This window comes from Saccoglossus kowalevskii, chromosome 13 (assembly GCF_978046115.1).
Source record: "Saccoglossus kowalevskii chromosome 13, keSacKowa6.1, whole genome shotgun sequence".
Taxonomy (NCBI): Eukaryota; Metazoa; Hemichordata; class Enteropneusta; family Harrimaniidae; genus Saccoglossus; species Saccoglossus kowalevskii.
This window is the reverse complement of record NC_140653.1, coordinates 27,813,484-27,840,473: the sequence shown is the minus strand read 5'-3', so window position 1 is coordinate 27,840,473 and position 26,990 is coordinate 27,813,484. Positions and strand designations below refer to the sequence as shown.

Sequence of the window (26,990 nt, the reverse complement as noted above, 5' to 3'; positions counted from 1 at the left end):
AATACTACAGATACTCCATTATATTATTAGACATATATACACATTGCTCAATCCTTCAATCGCATCAACACCTTACATAATTATATATTGAGCCTCCTAAATAAATATAAACGCAGAGTAGTCTCCTTGGTAAATGCATAGACCCTCAACATGCTATGATATGCAGCTAAGAATCAGTGGCCAAATAGTTTATTAAACAATGAGTTACTTTCAATTACTCCCCCTGAGGTATGAACTGCTTGAGGGCTCACTTCAATTAAATGCTCTGTGTGAGTTTATTAAAAGCCATAACTGTCTTAAGCGGCAGTTTGTATTATTGTGATGATCATTGACATGTTACGATGTCCATTCACCAAATTGTGATACCCATTCACCAAATTGTGATACCCATTCACCATATTGTGATACCCATTCACCAAATTGTGATACCCATTCACAATATTGCGATATCCATTCACCATATTTTTATATCCATTCACCATATTGTTATATCCATTCACCATATTGTGATATCCATTCACCATATTGTTATATCCTTTCACAATATTGTGATATCCATTCCCAATATTGCGATATCCATTCACCATATTGTTATATCCATTCACCATACTGTCATATCCATTCACAATATTGTTATATCCATTCACCATATTGTGATATCCATTCACCATATTCCGATATCCATTCACAATATTGTGATATCCATTCCCAATATTGCGATATCCATTCACCATATTGTTATATCCATTCACCATATTGTTATATCCATTCACCATATTGCGATATCCATTCACCATATTGTTATATCCATTCACCATATTGTAATATCCATTCACCATATTGTGATATTCATTCACCATATTGTGATATCCATTCACCATATTGTGATATCCATTCACCATATTGTTATATCCATTCACCATACTGTCATATCCATTCACAATGTTGTTATATCCATTCACCATATTGTGATATCCATTCACCATATTCCGATATCCATTCCCAATATTGCGATATCCATTCACCATATTGTTATATCCATTCACCATATTGTTATATCCATTCACCATATTGCGATATCCGTTCACCATATTGTTATATCCATTCACCATATTGTGATATCCATTCACCATAATATTATATCCATTCACCGTATTGCGATATCCATTCACAATATTGTTATATCCATTCACCATATTGCGATATCCATTCACCATATTGTTATATCCATTCACCATATTGTGATATCCATTCACCATATTGTTATATCCGTTCACCATATTGTGATATCCATTCACCATATTGTGATATCCATTCACCATATTGTTATATCCATTCACCATATTGTGATACCCATTCACCATATTGTTATATCCATTCACCATATTGCGATATCCATTCACCATATTGTTATATCCATTCACCATATTGTGATATCCATTCACCATATTGTGATATTCATTCAACATATTGTGATATCCATTCACCATATTGTTATATCCATTCACCATATTGTGATATCCATTCACCATATTGTGATGCCCATTCACAATATTGCGATATGCATTCACCATACTATCATATCAATTTACAATGTTGTTATATCCATTCACCATATTGTGATATCCATTCACCATATTACGATATCCTTCACAATATTGCGATATCCATTGACAATACCGTGATATCCATTCACCATATTGTGATATCCATTCACCATATTGTGATATCCATTCACTATATTGCGATATCCATTCACCATATTGTTATATCCATTCACCATATTGCGATATCCATTCACCATATTGTTATATCCATTCACCGTATTGTGATACCCATTCACCATATTGTTATATCCATTCACCATATTGTGATATCCATTCACCATATTGTGATATTCATTCAACATATTGTGTTATCCGTTCACCATATTGTGATATCCATTCACCATATTGTGATATTCATTCAACATATTGTGATATCCATTCACCATACTGTGATATCCATTCACCATATTCTGATATCCATTCACCATATTGGTATATCCATTCACCATACTGTGATATCCATTCACCATATTGTGATGCCCATTCACAATATTGCGATATACATTCACCATATTGTGATGCCCATTCACAATATTGCGATATACATTCACCATACTATCATATCCTTTTACAATATTGTTATATCCATTCACCATATTGTGACATCCATTCACCATATTACTATATCCTTCACAATATTGCGATATCCATTGACAATACCGTGATATCCATTCACCATATTGTGATATCCATTCACCATATTGTGATATCCATTCACTATATTGCGATATCCATTCACCATATTGTGATATCCATTCACCATATTGTAAAAGTACTTAATAAATAAACGCTGCTCGGATCGATAAATATGATATATAATATTTGGTAATCGTAGTCCTAAGTAACTATTAAAAATAGGTAGACGTTTCGAGCAATGGCCTTTTATCAATAGCATAGAAGTAAATATTTAAACGTATAGGTAGAACATAAAAACGTAAGAACACGCACAACAACTATAAAATAGAATATCCACTCGCCATATTGTGATATATCTATTCCCCATACTGTTATATCTATTCACCATATTGTGATATTCATTCACCATGTTGTGATATTCATTCACCATATTGTGATATCCATTCACCATATTGTGATATTCATTCACCATATTGTGATATTCATTCATCATATTATGATATCCATTCACCATATTGTGATATTTTTTTCACCATATTGTGATATCCATTCACCATATTGTGATATCCATTCACCGTACCATAATGTACATTCACCATACCGTGATATCCATTCACCATATTGTGATATCCATTCACCATACCGTGATATCCATTCACCATATTGTGATATCCATCCACCATAACGTGATATCCATTCACCATATTGTGATATCCATTCACCGTATCGTGATGTCCATTCACCGTATCGTGATGTCCATTGACAATACTGTAATGTCAAGTCACCATATTGTGATATCCATTCCACATATAACGATATCCATTCAACATATTGGGCTATCGATGTTGGTTGCTAAAAATTGGTGGGGGGCCGCGGCCCCCTCGGCCCCTTCTGAATCCGCTCATGAGTTTGCCGTGAGATAATTTGATTGCCGTCAGCAAATTGTTGACACACACCCGTCATGATTCGTCTCATATTGTAATGTATGTCAAGTGACAAAGAAGGAATTTTGACAAATCATGAGTGATCTCTTTAGAGAGTCGTGATTAGAATGCTGTCTTGTATAATTGTGTTGACAAACAAGTTATATTTTTTAATTATCTGTTCATGTCTCCCATACAAATTTGTAAGATCTTAACCAGTCTATTTCGCAAGTATTCTTGCTTATTAATAGTTTTGCAGCTACTGAGCTGTCGAACATCGTCAGATATAGTACATGCTCTATGGGTTAAAACATGTATAAGCTGGAGCTGGGAGAATGTTACTGGAAAATTAAAGTTACGAGAAATTGATAATTTCAAAATTGAAATCATACCGCACTTACCATACATCTCAGTGTGTAAACCATGAGGTTGTTTAAAGTGGAAACAAATAAAAGGGAAGGGGAAATGTGTCTGCGGTTGGTGGCGCAATACCTTGTTCACGCACGCGCGGTTTGACTTTCTTGGTTTTCCCAGTCTATAACATATTAAAAAGGAAGAAAAAATGTATCGTTTTTAAAGAGACTTTAAATCAGAAATAGATTTGTTGGGAGCCTTACATATCATAAATCTATCATAAAATGGAACCTTATTTTGCATAGTGTAACCACAGCTCAGCTTGTAACCTCTTGCTTACCAGACATTATTCTCATAAAGAAATAAATATTTCTACAGCATAATATGTGCTGGCTTCTGTCAAGTGGTTATAGATATAATGTTATTAGTTCATTTTTAGAAGAAAATGCAGGCTCCGCGAGACAATATTGACCGTTTAAATCAGAGGTCCATATAGTCCACCATTCTGATATTGTTTCCCATTAGAAACTGCGCTATTCAATGTTAAAGGGCAGTGGTCGTCGCGTCGTGCATGCGCGAGATATGCGTCTCATATAAAAAAAAATGGCGATTTTGACTGTTGTACACACCAACTTGTACGCGTGAGAGGTTACCAAGTTATAATTAGGTATTTTTTTTGTGTGTTTTGAAGGTATCGAAAGAGTCGCCGGCGGTAACTAGTGCATTGGGTTACGGGAAAATCAATCTTTATCAACACAAATGTCGCACATGCGCGGCGCGACGACTATCGCCCTTTAAAAAATATTAGCAATACCAACTTCTCTTACTGTATGCCAACAGTCATAATCGTGGTAGTTTGCGATGACTATGATGTTAAACATTTATGCAAATTTCGTTTGCACAAGTTTTCGCACAATTGTCCAGCCCATTCACCTCAGTTTTCGGTAGGTACAAATGATAGCAACTTGGTGGCGTGTGTGGAAGAGTGTCTGATTGATTGAAAAAACGTTATAATATATTGTTGGCATGATGTAAAATAGTTATTCAATATAATTGTTATCAGGTACCTAAAATGTATGTGACATGGAAAACATATTCATAATAAAAAAAAACACGTGGATCATAGAAAACTCGGTGACCACCTACGTCTCATTTGAGACCATTAATAATAATATTATTCATTTGCCATCGATGTCATAGGAAGCTTAGTTGAGGCAACAAGTTGTTTAAAGGGCGGTGGTCGTCGCGCCGCGTCCTGTTCGATATGGGACTCATAGCGACGTAGACAACGCGTGTAAAATACATTGTTTATTTACATGAAATTCAAACACGCGCTTCGTGACGACCACCGCGCTTTAACAGTCTCGGTGTGCGGAAAACGCTACCAGAGCAACAGTCTCAGCCATTTGGAGTTCCGTCTTGGATAAAAAAGAACCTTCTTACTGCTGCCGATGGTGACATTCGGACCAAGGTATCATTGGGACTGGTCGACGATCCCAGTCCGCTCGACTACTAATCCAGGTAATTGGGGAATAGAAACACAAAATAATATGCAACAGGTATATCTGGTATATGAATGGGGATGTACAATTATCACATTCCATCGTGGCAGTGTCAATAAAGATTATGTAAAGATTACTTGGCAAGGACTTCCACCACGAAATAAATGGGATATACTGTCTTACGTGCGTAACAGGTAATGCTGAGTTTTCACACTATTCGTACAGTCATGTTAATACTATTAAAACGGCGTAAATATTCAGGTAGCTGAGTAAAACATTTCATGCAATCAATACGGAGTAAATAATTATAATTTTGAAAAGGTAATAAACTTTTAAATATCGGCACGATTATTGAGAATTGATATTTCAAGATACAAATAAAATATGCTAAAATGTAAATTAGTATACAAAATAGGTTCATTATTATGCATGGATTTTCAACAAATCAGACCTTCCAGTTAATATATATATTACCCTATATAGACTCCTGGAAACACGAATCTGTAGTCGTTCATTATTGAAGCTTATGTTTTTGAGGGGTATTACTATATTCTAGATAACATAAAAAGGCATAATCAAACACAGTTATCAATTTTAACGACAGGACCTTCACATATATACGTCATTTCGATAACACGCTTTGGCACTAGAGGGCGCATTTATAGAAATGGTTTATTGACCCATAATATTGGATTCCTTATTAACTTAGATTAAGAAAAGTATAAATCAAACAAAATTCGTATAATATCAGATTATTTATTTTAATCTGAAACGTGGGTATGCTCAATAGTAGAAATGCCGAAATAGTGGAGGGGGGCATAGTAAAACGCAAAGACAAGCAGTATGACGTTACATTGTCTGAGTGTACACTTATACCCACGACTTAGTTTAACGTGTTCGTCATTATAAGACACTGGCCCAGACTAGATGGATTTAAATCCAAATGGATTGATTTAAACCCGATTTATTTCTTGGCGGAATCTAGCCAATACTTGATGGATTAAAATTCGTTAGAAAATGCGGATGCGAAACTTGTTAAATGAATTACAAAAATCACATTTAAATGTGTTAGTCTATAAAACAAATCGTGATTAAAATCGCATTTCTTGGACGCAGCAGTTATTGCACCATACTCTCCAGGTAAGTATAATTGGAGAATGGTATTTGTAATCTGTAGCTACACCGGACCGAACTGTGTTCACACACTCTAAAAATGCAGGAGCTTGACAACACAGGTATGCCGTCGATTGATGCTTATATATAAATTATAAAAACGATAAAAATTGTCGCTACTGCGGTTTATGCAGGAACAGTGCACTAAACATTGTATACACGGACTATGCATACAGTTTTAGAAGTTTCTCGGCAATATGTGCTGCGTGACTTTGGTAACCCCAATAACATATACTTCGAATGGGTGATATTTACGTTGGGGCTTGATGGCACACCTCGGTGCTGGCACTCTTCGGGTAAATGGGTACCAACGCTCGTTCCTGATTTTTAGTATATGTCCATTGTCTCCGAGAATGGCTTATATAGCACACCTACTTATACCAACTTGAAATAAGTGAAGAACAGATAAAAAAATACTTCCTCTCGTACTACGACTCAAAGTGTATAAAGTATGTTTGAATGGATGACCCTTCTATATTTGCAAAGTGATAACCTTCAGACAATGCAAATAATTTAACAAAAGCTGACATGGAATTACCAACTACTTAACCTGGAGTTTCGAGAGACAGCGCAAAATGTCAGTATATCACGGGGTACGAACATGACCTACATGTAGAGCCGACCGCAGTATGAGAAAAGAGGGTCGAAAGTTACCACGGTCGTGCGGACAGGAACAAAAGGTCGTGTGGACGTAAAACTGTACAATTGACTTGAAAATTAACCGTGTTGACGAAAAAAAACAACAACACCCCATTTCTCATTTCATGGACTGTGACAAGGTCACAATGAAAATGAACACAGACACCGTGTCATTCAGAGACATGTACACAGAGTTACTATAGCAATAAACGCAAAATAGGGACACGCAATCATCGATAAATTCACGATAAATTTGTTCTCAAACCATCTAACAGTAACTAAAAACAATAAAAAAAATTGTTGCTAAAGCGTATAATCGTGTGCTAACAACCCTGCCGGCGTACTGTAGGGGGGGGGGGGGCTTGTTGTTACTCGGAGGCTATTGTGTTCACCTTGGTATGAGGAAGTGAATTCGAAAAACCCGAAGACGAGGTAAACATATCACGTGGCCACGACGTCTGATAACATCATTATGTTGTCTCTCGACTCAACTATCTAGTCGCGGGGTGTACAATTCGGTGCTCCACACTAGTGGAATTTTAACACGTTCTTGCGTACTTCTTACTACTTCTTTGATGTCTGTAATAAATGTATACACTGCCAGACGACAGGCACCCTAACCACTAATTGTTTAAAACACACGAAAGTCTCCGCGTTCTGATTACAAATAGCCGGCCACCACCTAAATACAAATAGTATCGCCTACATTTATCGCGTTTGGGTAAATATGCTGTCTCGAAAGGTTATTTCCGGGTGCAAGTCCGGTAGTTCGAATTATTGAGGCTGGAAGCGAAAAGGAAGTAAGTATTCGACACACATCGATTTGCAAACTACCAGCGACAACAGTTGGCACTTATTCCAATACCGGAGATTTATAATGGCGGAAAGCATGCAAAAGCAGGTAGAAAGTAAGCGGTGCTTGGACGGATATTTAGAGTGGAAAGGACCAAAAATGAAGGTAAGTTTTAAATAGCCAGATTTTCTTGCCTGACATGGCATGTTTTCTTGAATTACAAATAACTAGTGCGGGCATTGTTGGCGCGTTTCCAATAGTTTGACAGAGACGTGAAGGAACAGTACTTTCCCACGGTGTGTTTTTTGTACATTCTTACTATACGCAATCCTTAAAGTAGGGAAATTGTTTTTTTTGTTAAAGGAGAGTGTTTTGCTACATTACCATCAGGATCACAGTATTTTGCTGAGTGTATACTAGTAGTATACATATACTGATTTGAAAATATTGCTTTAGAGTCGATGACCGTGTATTTTGATAGATTTTTCGAACGAATCCGACAGGTGGTTCTCATTACGTATTCGTGATGACGTCACATCCTTGGATCAATTCTCTCAATAGTTGATCTGCCTCGGTTAGAATGAAGTTTGACTTGAATAAATAAATATCATTTTTAATTTCATTTGATTCTTTCAAAAAATTAAATCCTTTGTCGAAACAAATATTATTATTAATAAAAAAAATCGACCTGTATTATAGTTGTTTTTCATTATCTTTGGCTAGCCTCTGCAGTAATCAGGGCTTGTGTAATACACAGACTCTTTGCATTGCAAAGCCAACTTTGTCATATTTTCTAAAATAAAATTCTTGAAATTTCCAGGCAATAAGAAATTAAGTTCTTTTGAACTAAAGTTGACAGGAGAAACTGAATATAATTGTTAAAACTAAAATGTTGCCATGGAAATGTTTCGGCATTCAGATATAGACTTGTGCAAACCTACCTACCATCAAGGCAGTAAAATGATGACAATGTGATTGATGTAAATACATGTATCAACAAAAATCATGCATAACTTTATTCTAAAAAATGATAATTTTTTGCTACTATTTTAAAAATCTATTTATTTAGGGGTGGTGTCTGAAGGTGATTTCATCACTATGCACAAAAATCGCACTAAATTTATTTGTTAATGTTTTTTTTTTTTTTTTTTTTCACTCACAAACATTTTTATGTAGGGTGGGTGGGAGTGAGTGACTGACTGAGGTGGGGGGTTGAATGTTAAACAAAAAGATTACACTTGCAAAAACCCTTACACTGTCATGTGTATCTAAATAATACTTGCCAAATTCCGTGCTACAACCAAAATTGCTTGCAAAGTTACTACATTTTTGTATAAAGGTGTTGTTGTGAATAAATGGTACATTAGCAGTGTTTTTTATCACACAGTCACAATAATAAAATGCTTCGCAAGAGTTGTAATCTGAGAACAATAAGATGTTATAGTTTCAGGCTTTTCATAAAATTAATCCTCGCCAACCAAGGTACATTAATTCGGCCGTTGCCTCACCATTATGTTCGAAGATTGGTCATGGATGGTCGGCTTTAGCAAAAACAGTGTGAAAAAGAACTGTAAACTGTAAAAAAATCCTGTCAGAAATGTTGAATAATGATAAATTAGAAGGTATTCATACTGAAAATTAAAAGTTTATAAACTCTTTTAAAACTCTCAGTCAAAAGAACTTGGGTAGTAAGAATTAGAGATTTATATATTCTTAATAAGTTTGGGCATTCCTTAGCTCATGTTAACCGTAGTTTCCTCTTGTACATAAACACAATTGGCTCTAGCTGATGTGCATATAAGATTAGCCTTAATCTTTGTCCATACTTGCTGTAGCCTTAACTTGACTAGTATAACCAATGCAGATTAGACATATTGTTACACAAGTGTAAACTGAGAACAGACTTCTCAAGGTAGAGTGAACTAAGTGAGTATTGGTCACCAAATCCAGGAGGAGAATAACTCACTGGAGAGGAACATTTGTAGGCAAGGTGTTTTTTGCTCAACTGCTAGGCCTGGAACTGAGTCTAAATACTCAGGAGATGTTCCATGACAATGTATCAATATCATTATGCAAATAACTAAAATAAACGTCATAGCCTCAAATCATTACAACAAGATTGCAATTAAATGTCTACTGTTAATCTTGAAAAAATGTATAATTTACCTGTAATTTAAACTGTAAACAACACCTTGTCATTTATCACTTCGACAATGACTCAAGATTTGATTGTGTATATTCTTTGTTCTTTTTATTTTTATTTGCCCTCAGATTTAGCTGACAAAAAATAAAGGCTTTTGAAATAAGCTTTCTGGAATGTTGATATAGTGATATGGTTCAAAAATATCAAACAAAATGTGGTAGACAAAAACTCCTTTAAGAAATCCAAATATTTGTAGCTGGCCATGTCTGATTTAGTCTGTGTTTAACCCATACAAGCATTAAAGTACAATTATAATTGGCTTGTAGGCTTTCTCTTATAGTGTGATTAATCTCTGTGCTGAATATGTTAATTCACCGTTATTAATCGTTTATGTGAAAAGTGGCAAAAAATGTTGTGATATTTATGTTCATGATAGTGCAAGGATCTGTCTATGATTGCATGTGTTTGGGGTTATGTTGTTTTTTTTAAAAAAAACACACCAAGTAGCTGGCGAATGTGCATTTTTTTATGCAATTTTACATCACATTCATGGCAGGTGACTCTGGCAATTTTAAGTACATCATCAGAGATTAATTAAAATTCACCATCAAGAAGTCACAAACTTCAGAACAATACTGTAAATTCACATCAGCACATTGTAATGATAATGATCTCAAATGTTGTAAAACATCAAGATAACCTGCACTTAGTGACCCAGTTATTTATCATGCAGACACTGTAATTGTTTCAATTTTTTATTGGTATTTCTTGAAATATAATTTTTCTTTTTCAGGAACTCAGAAAAGTATGGACAGTACTTCAAGGTCGTTCATTATATTTGTATCCACAAAAAGTTGGAACAGTTAAGGAGCCTAAGGTAAATGCAACACTGAGTTGGGAGGGTTCTGATATGTATAATTAAGTTGCATTCACACATGGCAAATTAAATCTGTGTAGAATATGAATTTTAAAAGGCTTCATAAATTATTTTAATAATAAACACTCACTTAGTTAAGAAGATTTGTTCTGGAAATTCAATTACATTTTAGATATGTTTGTTTAAGGGATAAGAAGCTTCAAAATTACATTTGTGGAAAGTTAATGGCAAAAAATTGTTTTTACACATTTTATGTTTTTAGCTGGGAATGTGAATGCATCTTTCATCCTATTGTTAGAAGCAAAACTTATAAAAGTTCCAATATATTTTTAGCTGCAAGGATAATCAAACATCTTTCTGATTATGTTTGAAATCTGAAGAAGCAAACACTTGTTAGATATGTGGAGTAAGCAATTAATTTTATACACTATTTCTCAAGTGATGCGTGCATGCATGCATACATACACTGGGTTTCATGAAGGCATGTATTTGTTTTACGGACAAATCAAAATTGTGCTTTCATTAGCTGTAGAAACCAATTCCATACCACTAAGTACCCATGAGTCTTTGCAGGGCCTCTTTTGTCATGGTTGATTTACTGCCATGAACACAAAAAAAATGGATCCCAACCAAATTGTTTTTAAAAACGCTTTAAATTAGTGATTCGTTTGCTAAAATAAATTTTTGGCTATATGCATTAGAAAAATATCTGCTCTCGCTCCAAAATAACCAAGGAATTACAGAAAATGTGCAAAATATGACTTGCAGCAAAATTGTTTTTATAATAATAATCGTTAAATTTCATCTAGATACTTGGCTCTGCAAAGTTGACAGAAAAGACTCAAATTAGAATGAGTAAAAAAGATTGCTGTAAATTCACAGTTCATACCTCATCGGGGGATCACAAATTTAAGGTAAGTCATATTAGTGAAGTATTATTGTGATATTGTGCAATCATTATGCTAAATATAGATTAATGGGTGTTGGCCACCACATATGTGTGTTAGAATTTCATGTAAACAAAAATTCTACACGCTTCTTGCTATGAGTACCATATCGAACAAGACAAGACAGCAGACAGCTGAGTTAAAGCGAGGGGGTCATCACCTGCGCATGCGTCAGATGGCCATAGCGTGTCATTGTTTACAAACAAGCATCTACCCATGAGCCTTTGCGTTTTTAGCGCGTGTTGTTATCGTTGCTTGGGATTCAATTCCCATGCGTGCGCAGGTGGCGACCCTCCCACTTTAACAGACAAATTAAATTTGTCCGAATTATTTTTATTTAATTAACCATATGTCTAAATTTTGTGCATGTTAATAGTCCATGAAACTTGTGTACACCTTACATTTGTATTAATAAAAAAATTGTCCCAATAAACAGGGTTTTTAGGAATATAGTCTTGTATTAAAGCCAGATACCACCCTGACAACCAGCTAGTGTTTACAAATTAAAGGACATTTTTTTAAAACAAATATATTGCTATAAAGAACAGTAAGCTCAATATAATTCTCAAATAGTGGTCATCTTTATAGCATAGATTGTAACTCTGGCAGTTTACTCTTATTTATTTATTTTGTTAACATTGACATATTTGCAAGATCTAGAATGTGTACAATGCAAAATCAATGGTCATCTGCATGTCCATTTATTTAGAGTGTGTCTGTGTTTTTGTTATGTTATGTATATAGATACAAAACTGAATAAATATAAATATTTAAATCTAAGAAAAAAAGGAAGATTCAGATTAACCCTTATTTGGTCAAGTCAATGTACCTGTAAAAGTATGTGGGGCTGGCAGGATAAAGATTAAATTCACTCTCTATATATAAAGCTTTATCTGTTAACCTTTTCACAACCAATTCCCTCTTTTCATCACAAATTTTAAAAATAGTCCTATTTATAGTCTGCACTTTACTTCAGACGATTGGGACAAAAATAGCCAATTTTTTTTAGTAAAAACTGAAAATTGACTTAAATTTTGTCTGTTGGCTCAAACATCATGGTTCATTTCCTGAACAATTGAAGAATATAAGAAAAAAGTATAGAAAAGTTTGGACGAGAAATTCTGGTGGTGAAAAAGGTCATTAAACTTGTATGAAGTCTTTAACAAACAATGTAGTAAAATGAGCCATGAATTGGATCAGCATTTAGGGCATTCGCGAGTTATGTGTGTTTGACTGATAGATTTGTTTTTATCTGAAATTCTGGAGCACCTCAGGTCATCTTTGCAACTCATTTGCGTCGTTTTGGCTAATTTACATATGTCCGTTTGTGGCCCATGAAGCACTCTGCTATTTACATGGCAAATTCCTGAGTATCTGGTGCATGTACTGATAGAGGTTGTGGCAATTGAACCAAAACCTTGTGGTCCATGAGCTACAACAGAGAGCTAGAAGAAAGAAAATTTCGTAAGGGAATCTATACATACATGTTTGGCTGTTTGCTAACAATTTCTGACCAAGATAGCTTGTGAATACCATAGTAATATATCAGATAATATAGTTTTAAGATCTAGGTGAATTACTTGTGTTTAAATGATACTAATAAGAATGTATATATACAATGTACATGTAGGTAGCATTTTGTTTTTGAAAAGTGAAGGCTTCATGCGTGAAGTAAACAACAAGTGATATTTCGCACTCGTTGACCCATGTAAATTATGATTTTATGGTGTGTTTTGAGAGTTGTGGTGATAAACAGTGATCTTACAACTCCTGGCACACAAGTTGCACTGGTTAGTTTATTGGAACACAAGTTGCACTGGTTAGTTTATTGGCACACAAGTTGCACTGGTTAGTTTATTGGAACACAAGTTGCACTGGTTAATTTATTGGGACATGGGTTGTACTGGTTAGTTTAATTGGACACAGGTTGTACTGGTTAGTTTAATTGGACACAGGTTGTACTGGTTAGTTTAATTGGACACAGGTTGTACTGGTTAGTTTAATTGGACACAGGTTGTACTGGTTAGTTTAATTGGACACAGGTTGTACTGGTTAGTTTAATTGGACACAGGTTGTACTGGTTAGTTTATTGGGACATGGGTTGTACTGGTTAGTTTATTGGGACACAGGTTGTACTGGTTAGTTTAATTGGACACAGGTAGTACTGGTTAGTTTAATTGGACACAGGTTGTACTGGTTAGTTTATTGGGACACGGGTTGTACTGGTTAGTTTATTGGGACACGGGTTGTACTGGTTAGTTTATTGGGACACGGGTTGTACTGGTTAGTTTATTGGGACACAGGTTATACTGGTTAGTTTATTGGGACACGGGTTGTACTGGTTAGTTTATTGGGACACAAGTTGTACTGGTTAGTTTATTGGGACACGGGTTGTACTGGTTATTTTATTGGGACACGGGTTGTACTGGTTAGTTTATTGGGACATGGGTTGTACTGGTTAGTTTATTGGGACACAGGTTGTACTGGTTATTTTATTGGGACATGGGTTATACTGGTTAGTTTATTGGGACACGGGTTGTACTGGTTAGTTTATTGGGACACAGGTTGTACTGGTTATTTTATTGGGACATGGGTTATACTGGTTAGTTTATTGGGACACGGGTTGTACTGGTTAGTTTATTGGGACACAAGTTGTACTGGTTAGTTTATTGGGACACGGGTTGTACTGGTTAGTTTATTGGGACACAGGTTATACTGGTTAGTTTAATTGGACACAGGTTGTACTGGTTAGTTTAATTGGGCACAGGTTGTACTGGTTAGTTTAATTGGACACAGGTTGTACTGGTTAGTTTATTGGGACACGGGTTGTACTGGTTAGTTTATTGGGACACAGGTTGTACTGGTTAGTTTATTGGGACACGGGTTGTACTGGTTAGTTTATTGGGACACAAGTTGTACTGGTTAGTTTATTGGGTCACAAGTTGTACTGGGTAGTTTATTGGAACACAAGTTGTACTGGTTAGTTTATTGGGACACAGGTTGTACTGGTTAATTTATTTGGACACGGGTTGTACTGGTTAGTTTAATTGGACATGGGTTGTACTGGTTAGTTTATTGGGACACGGGTTGTACTGGTTAGTTTATTGGGACACGGGTTGTACTGGTTAGTTTATTGGGACATGGGTTGTACTGGTTAGTTTATTGGGACACGGGTTGTACTGGTTAGTTTATTGGGACACAAGTTGTACTGGTTAGTTTATTGGGACACGGGTTGTACTGGTTAGTTTAATTGGACACAGGTTGTACTGGTTAGTTTATTGGGACATGGGTTGTACTGGTTAGTTTATTGGGACATGGGTTGTACTGGTTAGTTTATTGGGACATGGGTTGTACTGGTTAGTTTATTGGGACATGGGTTGTACTGGTTAGTTTATTGGGACACGGGTTGTACTGGTTAGTTTATTGGGACACGGGTTGTACTGGTTAGTTTATTGGGACATGGGTTGTACTGGTTAGTTTATTGGGACACGGGTTGTACTGGTTAGTTTATTGGGACACAAGTTGTACTGGTTAGTTTATTGGGACACGGGTTGTACTGGTTAGTTTAATTGGACACAGGTTGTACTGGTTAGTTTATTGGGACATGGGTTGTACTGGTTAGTTTATTGGGACATGGGTTGTACTGGTTAGTTTATTGGGACACGGGTTGTACTGGTTAGTTTATTGGGACACGGGTTGTACTGGTTAGTTTATTGGGACACGGGTTGTACTGGTTAGTTTATTGGGACACAGGTTATACTGGTTAGTTTATTGGGACACGGGTTGTACTGGTTAGTTTATTGGGACACAAGTTGTACTGGTTAGTTTATTGGGACACGGGTTGTACTGGTTATTTTATTGGGACACGGGTTGTACTGGTTAGTTTATTGGGACATGGGTTGTACTGGTTAGTTTATTGGGACACAGGTTGTACTGGTTATTTTATTGGGACATGGGTTATACTGGTTAGTTTATTGGGACACGGGTTGTACTGGTTAGTTTATTGGGACATGGGTTGTACTGGTTAGTTTAATTGGACACAGGTTGTACTGGTTAGTTTAATTGGACACAAGTTGCACTGGTTAGTTTATTGGAACACAAGTTGCACTGGTTAGTTTATTGGAACACAAGTTGCACTGGTTAGTTTATTGGCACACAAGTTGCACTGGTTAGTTTATTGGAACACAAGTTGCACTGGTTAGTTTATTGGGACATGGGTTGTACTGGTTAGTTTAATTGGACACAGGTTGTACTGGTTAGTTTAATTGGACACAGGTTGTACTGGTTAGTTTAATTGGACACAGGTTGTACTGGTTAGTTTAATTGGACACAGGTTGTACTGGTTAGTTTAATTGGACACAGGTTGTACTGGTTAGTTTAATTGGACACAGGTTGTACTGGTTAGTTTATTGGGACATGGGTTGTACTGGTTAGTTTATTGGGACACAGGTTGTACTGGTTAGTTTAATTGGACACAGGTTGTACTGGTTAGTTTATTGGGACACGGGTTGTACTGGTTAGTTTATTGGGACACAAGTTGTACTGGTTAGTTTATTGGGTCACAAGTTGTACTGGGTAGTTTATTGGAACACAAGTTGTACTGGTTAGTTTATTGGGACACAGGTTGTACTGGTTAATTTATTTGGACACGGGTGGAACTGGTTAGTTTAATTGGACATGGGTTGTACTGGTTAGTTTATTGGGACACGGGTTGTACTGGTTAGTTTATTGGGACACGGGTTGTACTGGTTAGTTTATTGGGACATGGGTTGTACTGGTTAGTTTATTGGGACACGGGTTGTACTGGTTAGTTTATTGGGACACAAGTTGTACTGGTTAGTTTATTGGGACACGGGTTGTACTGGTTAGTTTAATTGGACACAGGTTGTACTGGTTAGTTTATTGGGACATGGGTTGTACTGGTTAGTTTATTGGGACATGGGTTGTACTGGTTAGTTTATTGGGACATGGGTTGTACTGGTTAGTTTATTGGGACATGGGTTGTACTGGTTAGTTTATTGGGACACGGGTTGTACTGGTTAGTTTATTGGGACACGGGTTGTACTGGTTAGTTTATTGGGACATGGGTTGTACTGGTTAGTTTATTGGGACATGGGTTGTACTGGTTAGTTTATTGGGACACAAGTTGTACTGGTTAGTTTATTGGGACACGGGTTGTACTGGTTAGTTTAATTGGACACAGGTTGTACTGGTTAGTTTATTGGGACATGGGTTGTACTGGTTAGTTTATTGGGACATGGGTTGTACTGGTTAGTTTATTGGGACACGGGTTGTACTGGTTAGTTTATTGGGACACGGGTTGTACTGGTTAGTTTATTGGGACACGGGTTGTACTGGTTAGTTTATTGGGACACGGGTTGTACTGGTTAGTTTATTGGGACACGGGTTGTACTGGTTAGTTTATTGGGACACGGGTTGTACTGGTTAGTTTATTGGGACACAAGTTGTACTGGTTAGTTTATTGGGACACGGGTTGTACTGGTTATTTTATTGGGACACGGGTTGTACTGGTTAGTTTATTGGGACATGGGTTGTACTGGTTAGTTTATTGGGACACAGGTTGTACTGGTTATTTTATTGGGACATGGGTTATACTGGTTAGTTTATTGGGACACGGGTTGTACTGGTTAGTTTATTGGGACACAGGTTGTACTGGTTATTTTATTGGGACATGGGTTATACTGGTTAGTTTATTGGGACACGGGTTGTACTGGTTAGTTTATTGGGACACAAGTTGTACTGGTTAGTTTATTGGGACACGGGTTGTACTGGTTAGTTTATTGGGACACAGGTTATACTGGTTAGTTTAATTGGACACAGGTTGTACTGGTTAGTTTAATTGGGCACAGGTTGTACTGGTTAGTTTAATTGGACACAGGTTGTACTGGTTAGTTTATTGGGACACGGGTTGTACTGGTTAGTTTATTGGGACACAGGTTGTACTGGTTAGTTTATTGGGACACGGGTTGTACTGGTTAGTTTATTGGGACACAAGTTGTACTGGTTAGTTTATTGGGTCACAAGTTGTACTGGGTAGTTTATTGGAACGCAAGTTGTACTGGTTAGTTTATTGGGACACAGGTTGTACTGGTTAATTTATTTGGACACGTGTTGTACTGGTTAGTTTAATTGGACACGGGTTGTACTGGTTAGTTTATTGGGACATGGGTTGTACTGGTTAGTTTATTGGGACACGGGTTGTACTGGTTAGTTTATTGGGACACGGGTTGTACTGGTTAGTTTATTGGGACACGGGTTGTACTGGTTAGTTTATTGGGACACGGGTTGTACTGGTTAGTTTATTGGGACACGGGTTGTACTGGTTAGTTTATTGGGACACAAGTTGTACTGGTTAGTTTATTGGGACACGGGTTGTACTGGTTAGTTTAATTGGACACAGGTTGTACTGGTTAGTTTATTGGGACATGGGTTGTACTGGTTAGTTTATTGGGACATGGGTTGTACTGGTTAGTTTATTGGGACATGGGTTGTACTGGTTAGTTTATTGGGACATGGGTTGTACTGGTTTGTTTATTGGGACATGGGTTGTACTGGTTAGTTTATTGGGACATGGGTTGTACTGGTTAGTTTATTGGGACATGGGTTGTACTGGTTAGTTTATTGGGACATGGGTTGTACTGGTTAGTTTATTGGGACACAGGTTGTACTGGTTAGTTTATTGGGACACAGGTTGTACTGGTTAGTTTATTGGGACATGGGTTGTACTGGTTAGTTTATTGGGACATGGGTTGTACTGGTTAGTTTATTGAGACATGGGTTGTACTGGTTAGTTTATTGGGACACGGGTTGTACTGGTTAGTTTATTGGGACACGGGTTGTACTGGTTAGTTTATTGGGACACAAGTTGTACTGGTTAGTTTATTGGGACACGGGTTGTACTGGTTAGTTTATTGGGACATGGGTTGTACTGGTTAGTTTATTGGGACACAGGTTGTACTGGTTAGTTTATTGGGACACGGGTTGTACTGGTTAGTTTAATTGGACACAGGTTGTACTGGTTAGTTTATTGGGACACAGGTTGTACTGGTTAGTTTATTGGGACACGGGTTGTACTGGTTAGTTTAATTGGACACAGGTTGTACTGGTTAGTTTATTGGGACACAGGTTGTACTGGTTAGTTTATTGGGACACAGGTTGTACTGGTTAGTTTATTGGGACACAGCTTGTACTGGTTAGTTTATTGGGACACGGGTTGTACTGGTTAGTTTATTGGGACACAGGTTGTACTGGTTAGTTTATTGGGACCCGGGTTGTACTGGTTAGTTTAATTGGACACAGGTTGTACTGGTTAGTTTAATTGGACACAGGTTGTACTGGTTAGTTTATTGGGACACAGGTTGTACTGGTTAGTTTATTGGGACACGGGTTGTACTGGTTAGTTTATTGGGACACAGGTTGTACTGGTTAGTTTATTGGGACACGGGTTGTACTGGTTAGTTTATTGGGACACGGGTTGTACTGGTTAGTTTATTGGGACACAGGTTGTACTGGTTAGTTTATTGGGACACGGGTTGTACTGGTTAGTTTATTGGGACACGGGTTGTACTGGTTAGTTTATTGGGACACTGGTTATACTGGTTTGTTTATTGGGACACTGGTTGTACTGGTTAGTTTATTGGGACACAGGTTGTACTGGTTAGTTTAATTGGACACAGGTTGTACTGGTTAGTTTAATTGGACACAGGTTGTACTGGTTAGTTTATTGGGACACGGGTTGTACTGGTTAGTTTATTGGGACACGGGTTGTACTGGTTAGTTTATTGGGACACGGGTTGTACTGGTTAGTTTATTGGGACACAGGTTATACTGGTTAGTTTATTGGGACACGGGTTGTACTGGTTAGTTTATTGGGACACAAGTTGTACTGGTTAGTTTATTGGGACACGGGTTGTACTGGTTATTTTATTGGGACACGGGTTGTACTGGTTAGTTTATTGGGACATGGGTTGTACTGGTTAGTTTATTGGGACACAGGTTGTACTGGTTATTTTATTGGGACATGGGTTATACTGGTTAGTTTATTGGGACACGGGTTGTACTGGTTAGTTTATTGGGACACAGGTTGTACTGGTTATTTTATTGGGACATGGGTTATACTGGTTAGTTTATTGGGACACGGGTTGTACTGGTTAGTTTATTGGGACACAAGTTGTACTGGTTAGTTTATTGGGACACGGGTTGTACTGGTTAGTTTATTGGGACACAGGTTATACTGGTTAGTTTAATTGGACACAGGTTGTACTGGTTAGTTTAATTGGGCACAGGTTGTACTGGTTAGTTTAATTGGACACAGGTTGTACTGGTTAGTTTATTGGGACACGGGTTGTACTGGTTAGTTTATTGGGACACAGGTTGTACTGGTTAGTTTATTGGGACACGGGTTGTACTGGTTAGTTTATTGGGACACAAGTTGTACTGGTTAGTTTATTGGGTCACAAGTTGTACTGGGTAGTTTATTGGAACACAAGTTGTACTGGTTAGTTTATTGGGACACAGGTTGTACTGGTTAATTTATTTGGACACGGGTTGTACTGGTTAGTTTAATTGGACATGGGTTGTACTGGTTAGTTTATTGGGACACGGGTTGTACTGGTTAGTTTATTGGGACACGGGTTGTACTGGTTAGTTTATTGGGACATGGGTTGTACTGGTTAGTTTATTGGGACACGGGTTGTACTGGTTAGTTTATTGGGACACAAGTTGTACTGGTTAGTTTATTGGGACACGGGTTGTACTGGTTAGTTTAATTGGACACAGGTTGTACTGGTTAGTTTATTGGGACATGGGTTGTACTGGTTAGTTTATTGGGACATGGGTTGTACTGGTTAGTTTATTGGGACATGGGTTGTACTGGTTAGTTTATTGGGACATGGGTTGTACTGGTTAGTTTATTGGGACACGGGTTGTACTGGTTAGTTTATTGGGACACGGGTTGTACTGGTTAGTTTATTGGGACATGGGTTGTACTGGTTAGTTTATTGGGACACGGGTTGTACTGGTTAGTTTATTGGGACACAAGTTGTACTGGTTAGTTTATTGGGACACGGGTTGTACTGGTTAGTTTAATTGGACACAGGTTGTACTGGTTAGTTTATTGGGACATGGGTTGTACTGGTTAGTTTATTGGGACATGGGTTGTACTGGTTAGTTTATTGGGACACGGGTTGTACTGGTTAGTTTATTGGGACACGGGTTGTACTGGTTAGTTTATTGGGACACGGGTTGTACTGGTTAGTTTATTGGGACACAAGTTGTACTGGTTAGTTTATTGGGTCACAAGTTGTACTGGTTAGTTTATTGGGTCACAAGTTGTACTGGGTAGTTTATTGGAACACAAGTTGTACTGGTTAGTTTATTGGGACACAGGTTGTACTGGTTAATTTATTTGGACACGGGTTGTACTGGTTAGTTTAATTGGACACGGGTTGTACTGGTTAGTTTATTGGGACACGGGTTGTACTGGTTAGTTTATTGGGACACGGGTTGTACTGGTTAGTTTATTGGGACACGGGTTGTACTGGTTAGTTTATTGGGACACGGGTTGTACTGGTTAGTTTATTGGGACACGGGTTGTACTGGTTAGTTTATTGGGACACAAGTTGTACTGGTTAGTTTATTGGGACACGGGTTGTACTGGTTAGTTTAATTGGACACAGGTTGTACTGGTTAGTTTATTGGGACATGGGTTGTACTGGTTAGTTTATTGGGACATGGGTTGTACTGGTTAGTTTATTGGGACATGGGTTGTACTGGTTTGTTTATTGGGACATGGGTTGTACTGGTTAGTTTATTGGGACATGGGTTGTACTGGTTAGTTTATTGGGACATGGGTTGTACTGGTTAGTTTATTGGGACATGGGTTGTACTGGTTAGTTTATTGGGACACAGGTTGTACTGGTTAGTTTATTGGGACACAGGTTGTACTGGTTAGTTTATTGGGACATGGGTTGTACTGGTTAGTTTATTGGGACATGGGTTGTACTGGTTAGTTTATTGAGACATGGGTTGTACTGGTTAGTTTATTGGGACACGGGTTGTACTGGTTAGTTTATTGGGACACGGGTTGTACTGGTTAGTTTATTGGGACACAAGTTGTACTGGTTAGTTTATTGGGACACGGGTTGTACTGGTTAGTTTATTGGGACATGGGTTGTACTGGTTAGTTTATTGGGACACGGGTTGTACTGGTTAGTTTAATTGGACACAGGTTGTACTGGTTAGTTTATTGGGACACAGGTTGTACTGGTTAGTTTATTGGGACACAGGTTGTACTGGTTAGTTTATTGGGACACAGCTTGTACTGGTTAGTTTATTGGGACACGGGTTGTACTGGTTAGTTTATTGGGACACAGGTTGTACTGGTTAGTTTATTGGGACCCGGGTTGTACTGGTTAGTTTAATTGGACACAGGTTGTACTGGTTAGTTTATTGGGACACAGGTTGTACTGGTTAGTTTATTGGGACACGGGTTGTACTGGTTAGTTTATTGGGACACAGGTTGTACTGGTTAGTTTATTGGGACACGGGTTGTACTGGTTAGTTTATTGGGACACGGGTTGTACTGGTTAGTTTATTGGGACACAGGTTGTACTGGTTAGTTTATTGGGACACAGGTTGTACTGGTTAGTTTATTGGGACACGGGTTGTACTGGTTAGTTTATTGGGACACTGGTTATACTGGTTTGTTTATTGGGACACTGGTTGTACTGGTTAGTTTATTGGGACACAGCTTGTACTGGTTAGTTTATTGAGACACAGGTTGTACTGGTTAGTTTATTGGGACACGGGTTGTACTGGTTAGTTTAATTGGACACAGGTTGTACTGGTTAGTTTATTGGGACACAGGTTGTACTGGTTAGTTTATTGGGACACAGGTTGTACTGGTTAGTTTATTGGGACACGGGTTGTACTGGTTAGTTTATTGGGACACAGGTTGTACTGGTTAGTTTATTGGGACACGGGTTGTACTGGTTAGTTTATTGGGACACGGGTTGTACTGGTTAGTTTATTGGGACACTGGTTATACTGGTTTGTTTATTGGGACACTGGTTGTACTGGTTAGTTTATTGGGACACAGCTTGTACTGGTTAGTTTATTGGGACACGGGTTGTACTGGTTAGTTTATTGGGACACAGGTTGTACTGGTTAGTTTACTGGGACACGGGTTGTACTGGTTAGTTTAATTGGACACAGGTTGTACTGGTTAGTTTATTGGGACACAGGTTGTACTGGTTAGTTTATTGGGACACAGGTTGTACTGGTTAGTTTATTGGGACACAGGTTGTACTGGTTAGTTTATTGGAACACGGGTTGTACTGGTTAGTTTATTGGGACACAGGTTGTACTGGTTAGTTTATTGGGACACGGGTTGTACTGGTTAGTTTAATTGGACACAGGTTGTACTGGTTAGTTTATTGGGACACAGGTTGTACTGGTTAGTTTATTGGGACACAGGTTGTACTGGTTAGTTTATTGGGACACAGGTTGTACTGGTTAGTTTATTGGGACATGGGTTGTACTGGTTAGTTTATTGGGACACAGGTTGTACTGGTTAGTTTATTGGGACACGGGTTGTACTGGTTAGTTTATTGGGACACAGGTTGTACTGGTTAGTTTAATTGGACACAGGTTGTACTGGTTAGTTTATTGGGACACAAGTTGTACTGGTTAGTTTATTGGGACACAGGTTGTACTGGTTAGTTTATTGGGACACGGGTTGTACTGGTTAGTTTATTGGGACACGGGTTGTACTGGTTAGTTTATTGGGACACTGGTTATACTGGTTTGTTTATTGGGACACTGGTTGTACTGGTTAGTTTATTGGGACATGGGTTGTACTGGTTAGTTTATTGGGACATGGGTTGTACTGGTTAGTTTAATTGGACACAGGTTGTACTGGTTAGTTTATTGGGACACGGGTTGTACTGGTTAGTTTATTGGGACACAGGTTGTACTGGTTAGTTTATTGGGACACGGGTTGTACTGGTTAGTTTATTGGGAAACGGGTTGTACTGGTTAGTTTATTGGGACACTGGTTGTACTGGTTAGTTTATTGGGACATGGGTTGTACTGGTTAGTTTATTGGGACATGGGTTGTACTGGTTAGTTTATTGGGACATGGGTTGTACTGGTTAGTTTATTGGGACACAAGTTGTACTGGTTAGTTTATTGGGACACAAGTTGTACTGGTAGTTTATTGGAACACCGGTTGTCCTGGTTAGTTTATTTGGACATAGGTTGTACTGGTTTAGTCTGCTAACTTTGATTTTAGGTGACATGCTGTTGGAGTTGGTCTTGCAGTGTTATTTCTCATTAGATATCAGGAGATGCCACAGATGTAGATGCCACAGATCTTACAAAAACATCCCTTGTGGAAAGCATAGATTTTGTCCATGTCCTTTTTTACCACTCTCAGTCATTCTGAGCCATACTGGAGCACTGACTTCACAATGTTCCCAAGACTCTTTCTAATAGATTGTACTTTTGAGTGATCTTAGAGTGCATCTGTAACAGTTGAGCTCAAGCAAAATGAGTTTTTGCACAGAAATTAATATTGAACTTATGATAGAAAAGAATTATCACATTGAAAAATTTCTACCACTATTTTAAATGTAATTTTTTGGGGGAATTGGTATTTCTTTCCATATCCTATTCTCATAACATGTAGATGTATGTCTTTGTTGGCTGACATGGCACCCAGCCAAACTTTGAGTTACTTTCATCATGAAAAACAATGTTAAAACAAAGATAAATATACAACGTTCTGTTTCTCGAAACATTTTAAAATGTTTTAAAAATCACTATTTAAATTCCAGGTCTTCAAATTTTAAAATACTCATAAAATAGTTTTTCCTGTAGTCGATTGTAAACATGTATTGTTATTTGCTCCATACAGCTCGGTGAATTATGTCTGCTGCGTTTAAACACAGCTCTTTGTGGAGGGACTGACATGGTTTAAACGAGATTGATTACAGGGCAGATTTCTGAATTCGCCCAGGCATATACACTTCCAGACAAAGTAAATCCATATGAATAAAGGCCAGTGAATACATTGACTTTTATTCAATGTTTGTTTTCAGAAAGTGGTATTTGTTGATCTTTTCTCTATTAATGTGATCTGTATCCTGGCAGGTCTAATTTGAAACAAAACCACTTACAACTCTCCTCCTCGCTTCTAGGTTTTTGGATGGGTGTTTTATTTGGAACCAGATAATGAGGGGAGGTGGGCCATACTATAGCACCTCGCAATATGATGGGAGTGTGTATTTCCAGAACTCTGTTCTGTCTGAAATAGAAACAATGAATGGCACATAATTTGGTTTAAAAAATACAATTTAGAGATCATTTTTGTGTGACAAACAACATACTGTACATGTATACAAGGTATTTTATTTGCACTTTGGAGAATGTCAGACATGAAAACATAGACCCCTGTTGTAGAAAAAATAATCCTGTTTACCATTATAGCTATAAGACAGCCCAGGGGGTCTTTGTATTGCTGCTGCTATAATTATAGTACAATAAAATGCCATGTGACTGAGTAATTTGATACTATACAAACTTTTTTTGGATATTTGATATACTGTATTTGCTCTATTAATAGCATATGTGCTTGTATACATAAATGTAGTCAATATAAGTCATATTTTATTGATATAATAGTGGCGATCACGTTATAGATCTCAGCCGCTGCCGAGATTTGGGGCCGAGCTGACACATGCCCAAACTTGTGTGTGAACGGTCGGGCCAAATCGAAGTATGCCGAAAAAAATCTATCTCTGTCCCAATAGTGAGTCAAGACTGAAACTCGGCATGTACTGAGATTTGCTACCTGAACACTTTGGACTAATTATTAACCAAATTCACACCCTTGATGATGAACTTGAGAGAACCCATACTGATTGACATCTAAAGACATTGTTCTCGAGAAAACAATCTACTGGTAATACTTAATTCCTGTTATTCTACAGTCTGCACTTTCTGAATTTGGTTTAGTAATGTTTTATAATGGTTGAACTAACATGTATACCTTCCTGGTTACTGTACTGAATAGTTATAGTTAAAATGACTGATAATTTGTATATTCTTAACAAGTTTAGGAGTTCCTTAGCCCGTGCTAACCGATGTTCCCTCCCATGCATGAACATAATTGGGTCTTGCCGATCTGCAAACATAAGCATAAATCTTAGCCTGTACTACCTGTACTGTGTAATCTAAACACTATTATTGATTTTAGTTATATGTGATATGATATGTCACAACTTTTGATAAAATTAAAAGAAATTTTTCAAGAATGCTAACTGAATTTTTTGTGATATAGATACTTTAACCTTTTCACTGCCAGTTCCTTCTTCTCATCACAAATTCACAAAATAGTCTGAAGTTTCGTTTAAAAGATTGGGGCAAAAATGGCCAAATTTGTTGAGAAATAAAGTGCAGAAATAATTGGGCGAGAAAGTCTGGTGGTGAAATGGTTAAAAGATTTGATTATTTTGTATTTATCTGTCTGTTTTTTATGCCTGGCATTATATGCTATTGTTTTTTTCATTTATATCATAGTGATTTATTGTTTTAAAAAAAAGTTTTTTACATATCAATTAAAAACATTTTGCATTGATACCTATTATAAATAGTTTGTTCAGTTTGCGTTTTTTCTTTGCTTGGCAAAATGTCTTTGCCGTATTTGGTCAAACATGCTAATTGAGTAAACAGTTACTGTAGTTTTTCTGCATTAATGAGTATTTACTTGATACATGTGATGAAGCTTTAGAGGTTTTATTGTCAGCAGTATAAAAGGCTTTTAAACCTCAAATGACTGTATATTCCCCTGAGCACATATATATGTCACAAAAAAAATATCAAGAATCAGTTGTATTTGAAAATAAATAAATAAATGTATGAAATTAAATGAACGTTAAAATCATGTAGGTATAGGCTACAAAAAAAAACATAAATAAATAAAATATGGGGTAAAAAAAAAAGTTTGCCTTTTATCGGTTTCTCAATTTGCCTATAATTTCAATGAAAAACCTTTGTTCCTGACTGAGATTGAAAATACAGCTCGGAAGATATAAACACCCAAAATTTACACCATTTGTTATACAACTTAAAATAAAAAAAAGTGCGTTCCTGATAACATCGAAAATTGTCACTTTCCAGTTAAGCCATATCAAGTTGCAGGGATGGTATGCTAAATCTAGACAAACACACCTTTTACTTTATTTTAGTTGAAATATTGACCATTAGATTTTTTGAATGTTGGTTATATATCTTTACTGTTTGATAAATGGTAATTAGTTAATTGTTTTTAGTTTCTGTTTCAATATAAACTTCCATGCATATGTCAGTACTACA

At 37.1% G+C, this 26,990-nt stretch overlaps 1 protein-coding gene across 4 annotated transcripts in view; it reads left to right on the top strand.

Annotated features, from left to right (window-relative positions):
- Positions 1-7,547: 7,547 nt before the first annotated feature.
- Positions 7,548-26,990, top strand: part of LOC102808088 (signal-transducing adaptor protein 1-like) — a 40,289-nt gene continuing 20,846 nt past the window's right edge. For all 4 annotated transcript variants that reach the window (XM_085507164.1, XM_085507162.1, XM_085507163.1 and 1 more), the window contains exons 1-3: positions 7,548-7,792; positions 10,564-10,647; positions 11,457-11,561. In XM_085507164.1, the coding sequence (XP_085363290.1) occupies positions 7,712-7,792; positions 10,564-10,647; positions 11,457-11,561 (270 nt within the window). In that variant the 5' untranslated portion in view covers positions 7,548-7,711. The remainder of the gene's footprint in view (positions 7,793-10,563; positions 10,648-11,456; positions 11,562-26,990) is intronic.